General features: G+C 36.9%; 1 protein-coding gene across 6 annotated transcripts in view; it reads right to left on the reverse strand.

Moving 5' to 3' along the window:
- Positions 1 to 286: 286 nt before the first annotated feature.
- SLC25A48 (solute carrier family 25 member 48) overlaps positions 287 to 17,184 on the reverse strand; it is a 91,989-nt gene continuing 75,091 nt past the window's right edge. For all 6 annotated transcript variants that reach the window (XM_063447457.1, XM_063447456.1, XM_063447454.1 and 3 more), the window contains 3 exons: positions 5,982 to 6,239; positions 4,434 to 4,567; positions 287 to 416 (listed from right to left, as the gene is read on the reverse strand). In XM_063447457.1, the coding sequence (XP_063303527.1) occupies positions 294 to 416; positions 4,434 to 4,567; positions 5,982 to 6,239 (515 nt within the window). In that variant the 3' untranslated portion in view covers positions 287 to 293. The remainder of the gene's footprint in view (positions 417 to 4,433; positions 4,568 to 5,981; positions 6,240 to 17,184) is intronic.

Consider the following 17,184-nt stretch of genomic DNA (forward strand, 5'->3'; position numbering starts at 1 on the left):
GGTTGGAAAAACAAAAGGTAGATTTTTTTTTAATATGATGACTATTGTATTTCTGAATGCATTAGTGCTTGATTAGTTAACTCTCCTGCAGCCCATGAAAAATTACCTTCAACTTTTACATTTTTAAGAATTCTTTCATTTTGCATTTCCATGACATCAAATAAGTCTGTCACTGTGTAGTCTCTAGGAAGCGGACTGCCCACATCAAACTGTTGTCATTGTGTGAAAGTACTTCTAGGAAATTCGACTAAAATTAGAAAAAATCTTTTTTTTTTTTTACTTTACCTTGCTTATCAAGTATCTGATTCCACTTTAGCCTTTTTCATAGCTTTCAGTGACAGCTCATATGTGAGAAACATAGCGGCACTCATTGGAACACCTCTCATTGCATTAACACTTATGCCCCTAAAAAACACCTAAACAAAAATATGGTTTAATTGATTTCAAAGTAATCTTGATACACAAAATCCCAATCACAAAAAGACAGTTTAGTAGATGTTTGCTATTTGTCTTAGCTTTGGGAGATCAGTAAGTTGTTTGAATTCCGCAACTCCAAATCACTATATGACAGTTTTAGAATGATGTAAACAAATACTTGATTTCATGGTATGTTAATACGCAACATAAAAGGAATCATAATTTCAAACAGCATTGCATAAGTGACAACCAAAGAAAAAAGTTACCTGCGCTCTTCCCAAATCCCTATGCATATTTAAACAAATGGAGGTTATTTAGTTTCAATGGCCATGAGAGACTTTAGCCCACCTGCCATGTCAAGACAAAGTGTAGGTCCTACACTAACCTTGCACCTTGCTTCCTTGAGCTTCTGGCAAAGATATCTCTAATGAGACAGAAAGGGGTATTTATATATATATATATATATATATATATATATATATATATATATATATATATATATATATATATATATATATATATATACATCCCTACATGTAGGGCTGATGTGTACTATGATCATTGCAGCCTCAAAGGAGTGATGGGAGTTCGAGCGCAGGACTTGTTTTTTTGTACAAATAAGTGACTGTTGACTTGTGCACAATGAAAAAAAATATTTTTAATACATTTATAATATTTAAATAGATTTTTTTATGTATTTATATTTTTTCCTTTATTGTTTACTTACTCTCACTTGATCTGCTAACCTAGTGGCAGTGTACTGCAAAATATATATGTATATAATATTATATAATTGTATTAGTATTATTTCCGTGCTCTTTTGGTTTGTCTGATTTTGTTTCCCAGATCAAATTTTTGGTACTGATGGTATTCTTTGGGTGATGGGTGTTGGGTTTTCGCCATTTTCTTTGATGGACGAAAAGTTCAATTTTAGTCTCATCAGACCAGAGTACCAACCTCCATACATTTTGGGAGTCTCCCACATGCTTTTTCGCAAACTCAAAACGTGCCATTTTGTTTTTTCTGAAAGCAATGGCTTTCTTCTGGCCACTCTGCCATAAAACCCAAATCTCTGGAGCATACGGCTTATTGTTGTCCTATGTACAGATACTCCAGTCTCTGCTGTGGAACTCTGCAGCTCCTCCAGGTTACCTTAGGTCTCTTTGCTGCCTCTCTGATTAATGCCCTTCTTGCCCAGTCCGTGAGTTTTTGTTGGCAGTCGTCTCTTGGCAGGTTTGCTTTTGTGCCATGTTCTTTCCATTTGGTTATGATAGATTTGATGGTGCTCCTGGGGATCATCAAAGATTTGGATATTTTTTTATAACCCAACACTGACTTGTACATCTCAACAACATTGTCCCTTACTTGTTTGGAGAGTTCCTTGGTCTTCATGGCAGTGTTTGGTTAGTGATGCCTCTTGCTTAGGTGTTGCAGCCTCTTGGGCCTTTCAAAAAGGTGTGTATATGTAATGACAGATCATGTGACACAGGTGGACATCATTTCACTAATTATGTGACTTCTGAAGGTAATTCGTTGCACCAGAGCTTTTTAAGGGCTTCATAACAAAGGGGGTGAATACATACGCACATGCCAATTTTCTGTTTTCTATTTCTATAAAATAGTTTTATGTATATATTTTTCTCATTTCACTTTACCAACTTAGACTTTGTGTTCTGATCCATCACATAAAATTTAGATTAATAAAACAATGAACTTGGCAGGAATTCTAAATAACTATTTCTCCTCCGTATATATTAAAGAAGAACCCATGGCAATAGATGTGCAAATGATTGCTACTAAAAACTTGCAGAATAATTGTAATTGGTTAACTCAAGACAATGTGCTGCAGCAACTAAAGAAAGTTAATATAAACAAAGCTCCAGGGCCTGACGGTATCCATCCACGTGTACTTAAGGAACTAAGTGTAGAAATAAGTGAACCTCTGTTTTTAATCTTTCAAAATTCTTTTCTTTCAGGAAGTGTTCCAGAGGATTGGAGGAAGGCAGATGTGGTTCCTATATTCAAAAAGGGTTCAAAATCCTTGCCTGGAAATTATAGACCTGTGAGCTTAACTTCTGTGGCTGGTAAAATATTTGAAAGGTTATTAAGGGATAATATTCAAGAATTCCTTGAGAAGAATATGGTTATCAGCAAAAATCAACACGGTTTTATGAAGCACAGGTCATGTCAAACTAACTTGATTGCGTTCTACGAAGAAGTAAGTAGAAGTATAGATCAGGGTGTTGCAGTGGATGTGATCTATTTGGATTTTGCCAAGGCATTTGATACAGTTCCACACAAAAGATTAGTGTTCAAACTCAAGGAAATCGGTCTCGATGAAAATGCTTGTTCTTGGGTAGAACATTGGCTTAAAAACAGAATACAAAGAGTTGTCGTTAATGGTAAATTTTCAAGCTGGACAGAGGTGGCAAGTGGTGTCCCTCAGGGGTCTGTTCTGGGACCCCTTCTATTTAACATTTTTATAAATGATCTTGAAGACAGCATTGAAAGTCATGTTTCAGTGTTTGCAGATGACACAAAACTTTGTAAAATAATACAATGTGAGCAAGATATTACTTTGCTGCAGAAGGATTTAGATAGACTGGAGGACTGGGCACTCAAATGGCAGATGAAATTTAATGTTGAAAAATGCAAAGTTATGCACTTCGGCGTAAAGAATACACAAGCAACGTATACCCTTAATGGAAGCAAATTAGGGATAACAACACACGAAAAGGACTTGGGAATTGTTATAGACAACAAACTATGCAACAATGTGCAATGTCAATCAGCAGTGGCCAAGGCCAGTAAGGTATTGTCATGCATGAAAAAGGGCATTCATTCTCGGGACGAGAATATAATTTTGCCTCTCTATAAATCACTGGTAAGACCACATATTGAATATGCTGTGCAATTTTGGGCACCTGTTCTAAAGAAGGATATCATGGCACTAGAAAAAGTGCAGAGGCGGGCTACAAAATTAATAAAAGGAATGGAACATATCAGCTATGAAGAAAGGTTAACAAATTTAAACCTATTTAGTTTAGAAAAACGTCGCCTGAGAGGGGATATGATAACATTATACAAATATATTCGGGGGCAAATACAAACCATTGTGTGGAAATCTATTCACAAACCGGACTTTACATAGGACACGAGGCCATGCGTTTAGACTGGAAGAAAGAAGATTTCGTCTAAGGCAAAGGAAAGGTTTTTTTACTGTAAGAACAATCAGGATGTGGAATTCTCTGCCTGAAGAAGTGGTTTTATCAGAGTCCATACAGATGTTCAAACAGCTACTAGATGCATACTTGCAAAGACAGAATATTCAAGGATATAATCTTTCAATGTAGGGTAATAACTGCTTGATTCAAGGATAAATCTGACTGCCATTCTGGGGTCAATAAGGAATTTTTTGTCCTAGCTTGTTGCAAAATTGTGCTTCAAACTGGGTTTTTTTTTTTTTTCTCTTTTGGATCAACAGCAAAAAACAGGTGTGAGGAAGGCTGAACTTGATGGACGCAAGTCTCTTTTCAGCTATCTAACTATGTAACTATGTAACTATGTATGTAACTTAAGGCTGTAATGTAACAAAATAGGTAAAAAGTCAAGGGGGGTGAATAATTTTGCAAGGCACTGTAGATAGATTTCTAGCACTTCTATTTCAAAGTTAAACAAATATCTTAAAGTCACTACATATTGTGTTTTTAATACCAATTTTCTTGTGGGCAGGAACATTTTACTATAGCCCCCAAATAATAGCTCAACAGGTGCAGGAGAAGCAGGCGTACCGCTGCAGCATACACTGTATAGGAGCTCTATCTGATTCTTGTTTATGAGCTAGAGAGAAAGGAAAGCACACACCTACTCTTTTGTTTTTTTTATTGGGTCTCTATTGTGAAATCATTACATTACGTCACAAACAAATAGTGCAACATTTTGACAAAGAGTTCTGTAAAGCATAGTAAATTCAGAGCAATGACAGAATTATAAAAAATAGTAATATGTCTACTTACTTTAAGGCCTTCCTTATTGTAACATTGCACAATACAGTCTGTCACTCCTTTGTATTTTTCAGAATGTACACCATCTGCTTGAAGCCGACTTTTCACTACATCCATTGGTGTAGCAGTGCCCCAGGAAATAGCTCCTTCAAAATAATAGTAAAAATATAATAAAATATACACTATAAATTGATCCTTGCTTGCTATCTGCCACACCACACTTAATCATAATTTAAGAGCGCTGTTAATTGCATTTTTATACAACATAAATCTTAGTTTTGCAAAAAATTTGCAGGGCAGCTTGACGATTTCCTGTGTATGTAAGCATGTTTGTTAGCTATTCTATCAAAAGGCAGCTACAAAAATAAAAAGGAAAGTATGGAGACAATGTTACTAAAAAAAAAAAGATGAAAAAATGAATGATGCAGTACTGGATCCTATGAGGGCTACTTAGGCACCTACATAGTGCCTGGGAGTGAATGGAGGCACGATCAGGTTTTCCGAACAAGATCTTTAGTTCAATGGCTGAACAAAAATGCTGCAGCTGCAGGTACCCCAATGTATTTGAGTTGACTGTATCCCAGTGATTTGTGGAAAAGCAAACAAAGAAGCATTAACTCTACATAGATGCATCTTTATTCTGTGAAGGATCTCATCAAGGCCACATCATTAGCTGCCATCAGGGCCAGACTGGGAAAAAAATTCAGCCTGGGCATTTTTCAGTCACAGCAGCCCCCTGCGAAGGAGGTGGGGCCAGAGAGGGTGTGTTTTGTGATCACTAATGACAAGCATGCCCCCTCTCAAAGTGAGCATGTTGGTTAAATGCGCAGAGCCCTGCTAAAGAGCTTTAGCATGAGAAAAAGGCCCTGTATTTGTTCTGCGCAGCACAAGCAAATTTAATAACATGCTGGTGCTGAGTTTGCTTTTAACTTGTTTTTTTGTATTGTTCCTGTTACTTTTAAAACTCCTGAAGTATCTACCCTATTCTTCATCCAATCCTTGACAAGGATTGCCTTCAGGTGAATCTACTCAACATTATATCCTTGGTGGGGATCATATCACCCAAGCGCTATCTCTTGAGCGGTTTTACTGCTCTACTAAATGTGAGTAGATTACTATTTATATTTTTACCTGTTTTTGGTGTTTCGCAGTAAGCACGATTGTTTGCTTTTTATGTTTCATTTTATTTACATTAATCTGGATGTTGTGAGACTTACCCCTAAAAAGCTACATATTCAGCAGTAGAACTTATACCGCAGTACGCTGTTTTACTCAGAACTGGTCTATAGCTCTAACAAATGCAAATGTGATCCCACACATCCTTGTTGTGTGTCCTACACTAAGTATTTGACTATCTGCACTATTATTGGTTATTTTCTGTTTTGTTATATATCCTCATCACCAACTGATGCATGGACGATTCCAAGCCAGAGTCTTCCAAAGGATTGTTTTATAGGATTTTATATACACAGTGTTCAGTGCAGCCTGTTTTTTGTGCTTTGTAATATTTGCAATGCGTGATGAACTACAGCAAGTAATTAAGAAAGGTATTTTACTAACCTGCAATTCCACCTGCTATCCACACACTTGATGCACTAGGTGCTGTATGACAATCTTCAGTTAACCATTCGCATAGGTATGTATAGGGAATAAAGTACAAGCAATAACCAGGAACATCCCTTAGAATCATTGCACCCGCACCACGATACATGCCAACAAATCCATCTTGCTTTATGATTGAAGTCAGACAATGAATTGGACCTTTGTACACTGTTGGGTTTTGATGAAATGGTGATTTGTCTTTTATGGACTTGATTTCTAAAATGTAAAAGTTAATGCAAGTATTTAGGTCAGAAATGTACTTGTATTATTTTTCACATAATGCTACAGAAACACTTTAAAGCTAGGTGGTGCTTATTGATCCCCAAATTTGCAGGTAAATAGCCATGTATAGATATAATAACTTGGCAGATAAAATTATAGATAGACAGGCAGATAAATAAATAAATATAAAAAAAAACACACATGACCTTGCACACTAAAAATACCAAAAAAAAGTCTATCAAGCCAAATGGGTGGTTTAAATACTAGACTTTTAAAATTGTGCATTTGTATTTACTTTTAATAGTTTGGTAAGACCCAATGCCAACATAATATGTATTCATAATGCTTTAGTGTTGCCCTTATTATTTGCATGTAAATTTAACTTGCATACATCCCATGGTTTGCTGGTCTTCATAATGGCGCACCACCTCCCTATCTGAAATCATTGATTATGATGATCTCAGCCAATCCATTGCTTCCCCATAGGATAGCATGGTAAGGCTAGTGCACATACACTGCAAAACATAGTGATGTGCCAATCAAATGCTGTCAATAAGAGTTATTTGAGCTTCAACCAAGTTTAACTCCGTTAAAGTTGTGGAAGTTCCTCTAGTGGCTGTCTTCCTGACTAGATGCTTTCCTGCAAAACAGCAGTGTTTTCAGTTGCAGTGTTAAACAGACAGAGACATGGCGCTCTGGTTACCTATACAGTCCCTTTAAGGGGACACTCCACTGCTGTAATAAAAAAAAAAACTATTTTGTAGATATTACACCAATGAAAACATGTGTGCATTTAAATATGCATTTTTTTCATTGGGCGTATATATAAACACAGCTAGCAAATGCTGCAGATCTGTTGTCTGCAGCCTTTGCATGTCCTCCCCTTCTCCCCCAGCACAGACAGGCTATCTGTGGCTGTCCAATCACAGACTTCACAATGCAGCTCATTAAGTCTTTAAAAGGCAGGTACTCTAAGAAACTTCCTGTCACTTGAGTTTAGCTTCACTGAGCTAAATTACCAGTAAGTAACAGGACCGGTTGCCTGATTGAAAATCAAGGGGGCGTAGCAACGCTAATTTATAAAGATGCCAATTTCTACTGAAATCTGAACTTTTTGCAATTAAAGATGACACTCTCTTAAGATATAAAGCACTTCAGCAAGCTAAGTAGTGAGGTACCATTATTTTAAGAGAGACAAAAAGAACCAAAAAAACCTCACCAAAATGTATGTAAAAAAGACTTCAGAAAAGGTACCTCACTATGTTTTTCTCAGTTTAACTTTATCCAACCTTTTCTGAACTGGATAATAATGTAATTTGCTAAATATTAATTTTTAATTCATGAAAAAGGCTAGCACAAGGGATTTTCATTGTTGTTTTATCCAATTATGTAAATTACATCAAGTAAAATTCATCTTTAAATAGATAGAGGTGATGTCGGGAGGAAGACTAATATAACATAAAAGCTGGGTTATTCCAGTGCGATCAGGTTTATTCTAATTGTTGTGCCTTAAATATCGATAAACTATTTGATGGAGTCAAGCTCATTTGAGAATGTCTTTGAGGAGTGGGTTATGAATGTCAGGAAATCTTTGTCACTATTTACTGTTTTCCAGAGACAAAATATATTTAGATACATGCAAGTTTCTAATAATAATTAGAGCAATGTATAAATAAAGTATAAGCATGATAAAGTATGTTTTTGAGTAATTGAAAATCTCTAGTACAAGTTGTATCTGTGATTTGTGAAGTAGTCTTTTCCAATACTAAGATAAACACCTTTACTGTTCTGAGAAGGCTTTCCGCTTACTTTTGGAACGTTACTGTGGGCATTTGCTTGTATTTAACCACATAAAAAAATAGAAACGTACCAGCAGCATAAAAGTCATGTAACTGATTGCCAGTGGGGCTGCACTAGGGCTGCCATGGGGCTGACCCAATTTGTGCACTTAAAAAAACCAAAAAAAAACAGGAAAGATTCTGTAATGCAGAAAATTTCCTAGCCTAGTGTATCAATCATCAATAGTTTAGAAACATATTAGCTGACACTGTAATAACTGAAACAGTCAAGAAACTTATACCATCCCACACCCAGAGGGAAATGCCTATAATAGTGACTTTTGTGTGGAACTATTGCGAAATTCATGTTGGGCTTGTTTTCTGATATACCTGATGTAACATTTAAGCTTCAATTTATTTTTGTGGATCAGCTTTTAAAATTATTTAATTATTTTGGATAACCTTTTTAAAAAAAATATTTTGATTTTTTTTAAAAAATATATCGTACATCAAAAAATTTAAATAATAATAAAAAAAAAAAAAATTTGAAAAGTTTATCCAAAAATACTAAATGAAGGCTTTAGGCCTCATTTTTTTTTAAATCGAGTTGTACTTTTGGTTGATGAGGAGGTTACATAAAAATCTAAATTGCACAGGTATAACAATTTTTTTGTAATCTGCCTAATACACATTATGAACATTTGGTTCCAGTGTTGTTTCATATCTCATAAATGTTATTGTTCATTCGTAACTCTTTGCTACAGAGTCTTTAACATCATTGTAACATAAATTGAACAAACATTAAAGGAAGTGGGTAGGGGGGAGAGGGATAAGGATGTTGGTGAGTGGAGTGGGGATTACATCTCAACAGCCATGATTAGACCCAGTCCGGTACTTTCCGCTCCAAACTCACATACATTTTGCTTCAGAGATCCTTTATGATGTACGTATTGTATCCAGTGCCAGTTAATTTATTGTAAACATGATACAGATAAGAAAAATTATAGATAAAAAAGATTCTAAGTAAAATGTCTTTCTTATAAACCTTGTTCGATTATTTTCATGTTTTCGGGTCTCCCACATGTTCCATGCCTGTCTCTATAAGTCACTCCTAGTAAGTAGAGATTTGGTAGATATCTCAAACATTCTTATCTGGGATTGTCAATTGCGGGAGCTCCTGTTTTGAGGGAACTTGTGCAGTTGCCCAATTCTAAGCCAGTAAAGTCAGGGCTGCTAATGATGACATGGAAAATCACATGCTTGGGGAGCTCCATAGGATATATGAATAACAAAAGGTACTCTAGTTGTTAGGAATATTAATAACTGTACTAACATGCACTAGAAACCTAAAGTACACTCTACTGGTTATGGTGCTAAGAGTGCCCAGGTGCCCCTAATCGAATTTAGTCAAACTGTTTTAGAATGGTTTGATTTCTTACCTGGGATTTGCCAGGTAAGAAATCAAACAGAAAGCCAGAGCCTATTTATTTCAAAGTGCGAACACTGTAGTTGAACACAAAAATGGAGGTCAGGCTATGTGTGATATGTGTGGTAAGTGTTTATTTTAATTTTACTGCACTAATAAAATAAAAAATAGAAAAAAATAGAAAAAACTTTTATTTCCTCTCCTACTTGCTTTCATTGCAAGGAGCAGGCTATCTTCCTTCTTGATCCAGTGGAAGGTACTAATTAACCCTTGGTGGTCCAGAGATCTTAATAACAGTGTACTGGTGGTCTGGTGGTGGAGTGTATGATCTGAATTCCTCACTAAGCACTAAAACAGTACAGAAGGAATAATATGCTAGATCTAATAATGCCTCCCTCGCTGTTCCAATACCCTGTGAAGGTTTCAGAGCACAGTTTTCAGGATTCCCAGACTGCTCTGTCCTTTTGTATTTAATATATTGTCGATTTGGCAATATACAGTGCAGCAAACAAATAACAAAAGAAGAGGTGCGCAAAAAGAAATTTTGTGTAATACTTATAGCCAAACATAAATCAATATAAACTCCTAAAAGAAAAACATAAAAAATATAGTGCAATATTATATGTACCTAAAAAATCCAATAAATAGCATACATCCCCTAATTGATGGCAGCTCACAAAAGGAAAGTTTGATGTGTTAATGCTAAACATGTTTGGTGTTGCATGGGGTGTGATTTATCAGTTAGAAATATATTTGTTTAAATTAGGTTTTAGTGTATAAAAATGTTTTACACAGTTTATAACGCTTTGTGTTCTATAACATGTAATTTCAGCTCCCTACATTCACCATTATCTTTTTATTACTAAGATATGGTGCATCATTGGTTGAACAAAAAGAAATCTGCTTACAAAAGTACATATTTTAGTCTTCTATGTGATGAAGTCACATGAATACCACAGCATTTAAGCAATGGGAATCTGCAAGAAACTTAGTGTAAATACAAAAGTAAATAGCCAGCCAGTTAATACGTGAATGTCCTTCAGGTGTTTAGGCTTGGAGCCTAATTATGTATCGCCTTGTTTAGCAATTGTACTGGGTGTCTCCGCTGCAAGACTTTAGTGTCTGTAACTTTAGAAAACAAGTATGTATTTTACTCGCCTTGTTTTATTATGGGAATGCTATTGGCCCAGTTGCCCAGTTGTAAGAGACTGAGAGTACATGATGCTGTAGATGAACTCAGAAAATGGGACAGACTGGCATCATGCCACACTTACTCTAGAGAAGTCCTGAATAAAAAGTTGGCTAATTACTCACCACCTTGATAAATATGCTCTTATCCACAAATCGGATAGGAATTTTTTCTTTGGTTCCACTGGTAGTTTGGATGACCTTTGGATACAGTCATTTGCTTCCTAGCTCAGGAGTTTGATCTGAGTTTACAGTAAGCAGAAAGTAAGATCCTATGCAACGACACACTTGGGGACTCGAACATTTCTGTGTCAGCTGTACGATGTCTTTGATACCTGATGATAACAATTGTCCTATTGTGCCACTGTAATGTGACCTGTTTCGTTTTCATTTTCATCCAAAATAAATATTTGCCAGAAATATTGATTACAGGAAGGTGGTACAAGAAGATGAGTAATGTCTCTTACCAGATGGCCTCCTGAGGAGTCTCCAACTACCTTTTGGCACATGATTTAAATCCAAATGTTAAATATTGTCCTGAAAATAACCTAATTAAACATAAGAATGCATGAAATAATAGTTATTACCTTACTTTCTCCCCTACATCTGTCTTTTAGCTATCCCAGTCTGGTGGTTTATGTACTGCATGACAATCCATATCTACATACACTTTCTGGTAACTCACTATCCTGCTCTATTGACTCTTAATTTCACAGTTTTGGTTATCCCACTTCTGTTTAGTAACTGTGCTCTCTTTACCCTTTCTCTGATTCTACTAGACTAGGAGATTTGTTTAGGGCAAAACTGCAATTCAGCCGAATTTTTAACAATTGGAATTGTTGATTTCCAAGTTGCCACATGCCAGAATCTCAGAGAAACTGACTTGCATTAGCCTGAACATGCTTGAATATATTCTTGATTCCCATTGCCATTCCTGGCACCAGAAAAAAAGAGTGATGGAATGGAGAAGAGACTGTTTTTTTGGGGCAAATAGCCAAATTATTTTGCCATGAAGGACAAGAGGTCTGCACAACCATATTGATACGATCTACTGTCAAATCAGGAGGTAGCAAGAAAAAGATGATTTACGGGACAGACAGTAAATGTTGATTTTATTCACAGACCAAGTGTCAACTGACCAATAAAGTGAAAAAGGAGGAGCAGCAAAAAAGTGCATACTTCCAAGCAATATTTTTTCAGACACTTTGACTGTAGCTAGAGAGTGCAGTGTGTTTTACCCTTGCTGTACCTGTGTGGGAGTGGGCGGTAGCCCAGGTCATTGATTCTAATCTAAGAGCTTGTTTCTGTAACTAGCTATATAGCTACTGCCAGAGGCAGTTGAAGTAACTGTGAGTGGGAAATATGAGTGTCCCGAGAGATGGGACTCCTAGTACGTGTTCCCTTAATTATACTTTGTATCGTCTAATGTTTCCCTGCATTCTAATGGAATTGATCCCTTCTATTTGTTTACCAAACAGATTATGTGGGGTCCCCTTGTTCGCAAATCATGTTTAGGCTTGATTAGAAGATTGTGCTTGTCCCATTCTAGATATGATAAAAATGAGGCTTGAGTATTAATATTTGGATAGGTATTAATTTCTCTATTGGATATGATATTGGAACACAAGGCTTGTTCATATCAAAGGACTCCTTATCTAAGAGGGAATCAAAATATATGGCAAATGAGAGAGTTTGTTTATACTGAAACCTGACTTCGAGGCCACTTATGTGTGACTTTTCACATCTTACAGAGTCGCTCTGCTTGGTACCAGCTTCAAAGAGGTATTTAGGTTGTAAGCTCTGACCTCCCATTCAATCCAATTAACCCCTTTTGAAATTGACAATACCAACTCTAACAGGCAGCCAGTTCATATATGCATGATTATAACTTTTGTTTTACCAAACCGATCTGAGTGCTTTTTGGATATGTTGTGCGCTCATATCGGGGCTATTCGGAATATATATTTTTGTGGGGTTCCGATGCTGTTGTCATATATTTTTGAGATATGTAAACAATGTATGTAAGTTTTCCTATTTGAGAGATAATTGAATTAGCTTAATTGGAGTTTAATTATCTCTCAAGCACAATAGCTTGTGGGAAGGAAGTCCCTGTGATTTTGTATTGGAAACCCCATGCTAGGGGCACTGCATAAAAAGCAGAGTGTGGCCTAATAAGATTCAGATTGCTGCTTTTACCCAATATGACTGGCTGCAGCCATTATATTGGGGAAACTCTACACAAAGGGAATACTTTCACTATATTCAGCACATCTGGAATTAGGACTAGTGGAGGATTGAAGGAATTACAGCAATAGACTCACAAACCCGTGACAAGGAGATTAACATTTTGTCATTGATCCTAGTGTGAGACTATCTTCCCAATATATAGATGTTATTATTACATATATATATATATATATATACACACTTTTATTTATTTGCATTTTTCTTTTGTTAACTGTTTGGAGATTGAACGCTTTATTTTAGTTTCTGTTCTTTTCAGTCCAGCGTATGATATGCAAGTGTGTGAGCACTGTGTACTGGGTGGGATTTCTCATTTAGGCAGAGTAGGCACCCGCCTTCACCTGCCTGTAGGGTATGCCTATTCACCACACTTATAATGTACCTTTTAGTTTAAGTAGGCTGGGAGCCTTTGAAGTCTAGTCAGCCTCCTATGCTTGATAAAAGAGCTGCAGCAGAGTGTAAAACGCTGTCCCAGCTCCTCCAGGTTTTCTGTGTGAGGCCAGACAGCAACTGGAAGGGATTACTTCCCATCTGCCCATCTGAAATATCTTGCAGTAGGAGCAGGGACAGTACTGAGTGATACACACTGCATAATAGGTCTTGCAGTTCAATCATAGGAGGGTGCGTTCTTTGCAAATAACCCTTCTAATTCCACATACCTGTAGGCTAAGCCCCTTTTTACCCAACCCTAAAGTTAACCCTTTAATTAAAAACACTTCTTTAGCTTGTTTGCTACCACTAGCACAAGTTACTCATTCACTGTCAATGTTACCATCGCTACCACTACCATTAATACCACCACTATCAAAATCACCAGTACCATCACCATCAACATTTTATTAGCATTATCAACCAAGTGTTAGAGTACAGGCTACGTTGCGACAGGTTCCACTGCCACCAATGCAAATTCATCTGCATCTTGAAAAGGGTGGGTTCTAATGTATTGCACTAATGAAGTAAGGTTTGGGATCACTTTGAATGCCTTCAAAAAGGCAAACTGCAAATTTTGTGTCAATAAAGTGAGTAGAAGGCGAGTGAATAGTAAAATATGAAGCAATAAATAAATAAGCAGATCAAGAAAGTACTAGGTCAGGCAGCAGGTCCACTGGTGCTGTTTCTGATTCTGCGTAGTTCTTACAACCTACCATCAGCACTACCTCTTCCATGACTACTTGCCCTTAGACAGAGCAGGGTGTATGGATAGTGTCAGGTTGGATAGGAACATTTGAACCCTACAACCCTAAACCTTGGTGAATTGAAAAAAAAAGGAACAAAAATGAATCTTGCATAGCTGCTACTGCCAGTTACATTTAATTTTAATTTAATGATTTAGAATTGTTTTACTGATTTGTGATTTATTTATTTTATTAATTTAGACATGGATTATTTGGTTTGCTGTGTGCTTCTGTGCCATCGCTTGTGCTTTGGAATATGCAAGTTTTTTCTATTAGTAATGTACACAGAATATACACAGTGAGAGTCTAGTTTACTGGAAAAGTGAACACTGTCTGCACTTAGTGAGGCAGGTCTTTTTTTTAAAACTTTTTTAGAAAAATATATTTCAAAATTTGGTGGAATTGCTTGTGGCCATCTCCTTGTTCACTCACCTTTACATAAATACATAAATCATGTTTTTTTTTAATCACTCCTGCTGCTGTTCACTCTTTTTTTTCAAATTACTTTCATTGTAGTATTTTTGCTGTATCTGCTACCTCTGAAGACACTGATAGGGCACTGTATTATTTCCACAGGACAGTCAGTGACCTTACAGACTGGATATGTGGGAAAGCCTTTGCTATTCCCAGAGTGGAAGGGGTGAATGGATAGTTATTTGCCCACTGGCTTTATTCTTTCATTTTTTTGATAAATCACCTTTTTTCAACTTAAAATTATTCTTGCTTTCAATTTGTTATAATACAAGATGTGAAAAAAAAATATATATTTCTTCTCAATTGCTCGAAACATAAGCCTTCTTTTGGCCTCTTTTCAAACATTTTTTCCTGCCCCCCTTCACTAATGTGCCTGTTAACATTTAAAAGCACAAAGCCTGAGAGATGATCTAAAATATTCAGATTAAATGTAGCTTTCTCCAAAAACCAGGGAGGAACTCGAATGGTGGTTACAAAAGACAAAACTTATTGTATCCATCTGCGACTAGACAACATTTCCGTAGTGCAATATGTAAATAGGTTAGGAGGTACAAAAGCAAAACTTCTGGCCTGTATTGCTGTGGCGAAACCGACCTTGCCACGTGTCCTTGGAGGGGGCTGCTTGCCCGCCTCTTGCCTTTGGACTATGGACCCGACTTTATGTGAATGTGTTAACCCAGATAGCTATGCCATGGAGCCCATTCGTGTAGTCAAAGACTTCGGCTCCATGGCAATTGAACTGTGTGGATAGGATCTGCGCGCTATTCGGTAGTTTTGTGCGCTCAGATCCCAGCTATCTGGGGATATGTGAAATGTCTGTGTGTTATGTGTAAAAGGTGACTTTATGTATGTTTTAACTGTATGTATAATTGAGTTTCCTCTCAGGATAAGGGGGGGAATATGTGGGATGTAACTGATGTGTGAGTGGTTGTTTTATACCTCCCTGTGGGCGGACCTGTATTTGTAACAACTGCAATAAAAACCAGTCTGGGTGTGCCAGCACCTCAGATTCTGCTCGACCCTCAAACCGATGTGTCGTCTCGTTTTTGGGGGAATTGGATTGTATGCTGACTGCCAGGAGTGTAAGCGGATTGTATGCTTTTCGTACAGTTTGCAGTTCAGGAGATTGGTGCTTGCAGTAGCTGCTGGTCTATGGAAAAGGGGATTATCGCCTAAACGGTTTTTATCCTCTTCTGAGCGAAACGGTCCGTTACAATTGCAAAAGACTTTTAGCATTTTTATCTCAGAGACATCATGCTGCAAGTAAAGTACATTCTGGCCTTATTGAACATGATTTCAGCGATTGAAAAATAGATCCACAATTTTTTGTTGGATAGAAATTTTATGGGGATCCCTTGAGTTCAACCTTTTTGCATCGCATCTCAATCGTCAATTTCTCATTTTTTTTTTTTTTTTTTAAGTTTTGAAATTTGGGAACCCTATGCACTTTTCACCTCTTTGAAAAGATTGTTCAAGTTTTACCCAAGACCTACATTTAGAAACTGATGTTAGTACTGATGTTTTTTCTCTTCTACATATGATATTTGTTTACCCTTTTGTTGCTGTCAGTATTCAAGAAAGACTATTGCATAATATTCCCCTCCTGTCTTTAAATCAAATCGATATTTTCTGACGCCACAAGGGCTAGTAAAATCTTGAATAACAATCAGTAACTACATCTCTTACTTCCCTTTTTTAAATCCAGAGATATACTAGTCAAATTCAGAATTGGCGTTGCAAAAACTGAACTAAATTATGTAGACTTATTTTTATTTTATTTTTATTGCTGCTGAAGTCGTTTAGAAGAGCCAACATTTTAACCTTGCACAAGTCTAGTATATACCCTTCTCTACCCTTTTGGAAGAAAGCTTTATTAATGTCTTAATATCAATTGTGAACCTAGTAAGCAATAGATAGGGCATAATCTGTGCCACTGGGTGCATTCTCAAATGTTCATGAACGAAGAGCAATGCAGCCACTAGCGAAAGTTATGTATTAAAATTAAAGAATGCAGACCATAAATGTATCTGTGCCCACTGAAGGTGCTGGTGTAATAGTAAGTCTCATAACTGGGACCATATGAACTCTGCCCTTCTCTTTGGCAACTATTTTATTTATGGTTAGCCTCCATTACACTCAGAGTTGCACCACCTTGTGATTAAGTGGCACTGGGTTTGCTGTTGGGAGTTATAGAACTGTGGCTTTTTGTATGTCTAAATCCTCATGTGGTTCTCTAGCTGTCTCTTATATCTAAGTTGCCCTGTGTCTATTATAGGTGCAGGGTGTGCATTATTGCAATGTTTATTTGATACATTTCTTTTGTGCTGTCCTGCTGATGCTCAGTATCTACTAGAAGGATTTGGCTGTGGACCATGTGGAGCGTCACCTGTTAGTTATATTTTATATAACCTGACTTCTACGGATCAGCTACAGTGGGTAGAGAGGTGAGTTCCTACCTAGGTTGGCTGGCAATGCTGAGGCAGAGGGAACAATATTACTGGAGCTTTCTGCTCTGGTGGGTAGAGAGCTCTGTTCCTACTCAGGCATAGCCACAACCCACTACTTGTTACTGACTACCACCCGGAGAGCATCACTTCATGGAGATTCTCCTACTGAAACCAAAATCCTGGGGAAGATATAGTCACTAAAATGAC

The sequence above is a fragment of the Pelobates fuscus genome, chromosome 3, assembly GCF_036172605.1.
Source record: "Pelobates fuscus isolate aPelFus1 chromosome 3, aPelFus1.pri, whole genome shotgun sequence".
NCBI lineage: Eukaryota > Metazoa > Chordata > Amphibia > Anura > Pelobatidae > Pelobates > Pelobates fuscus.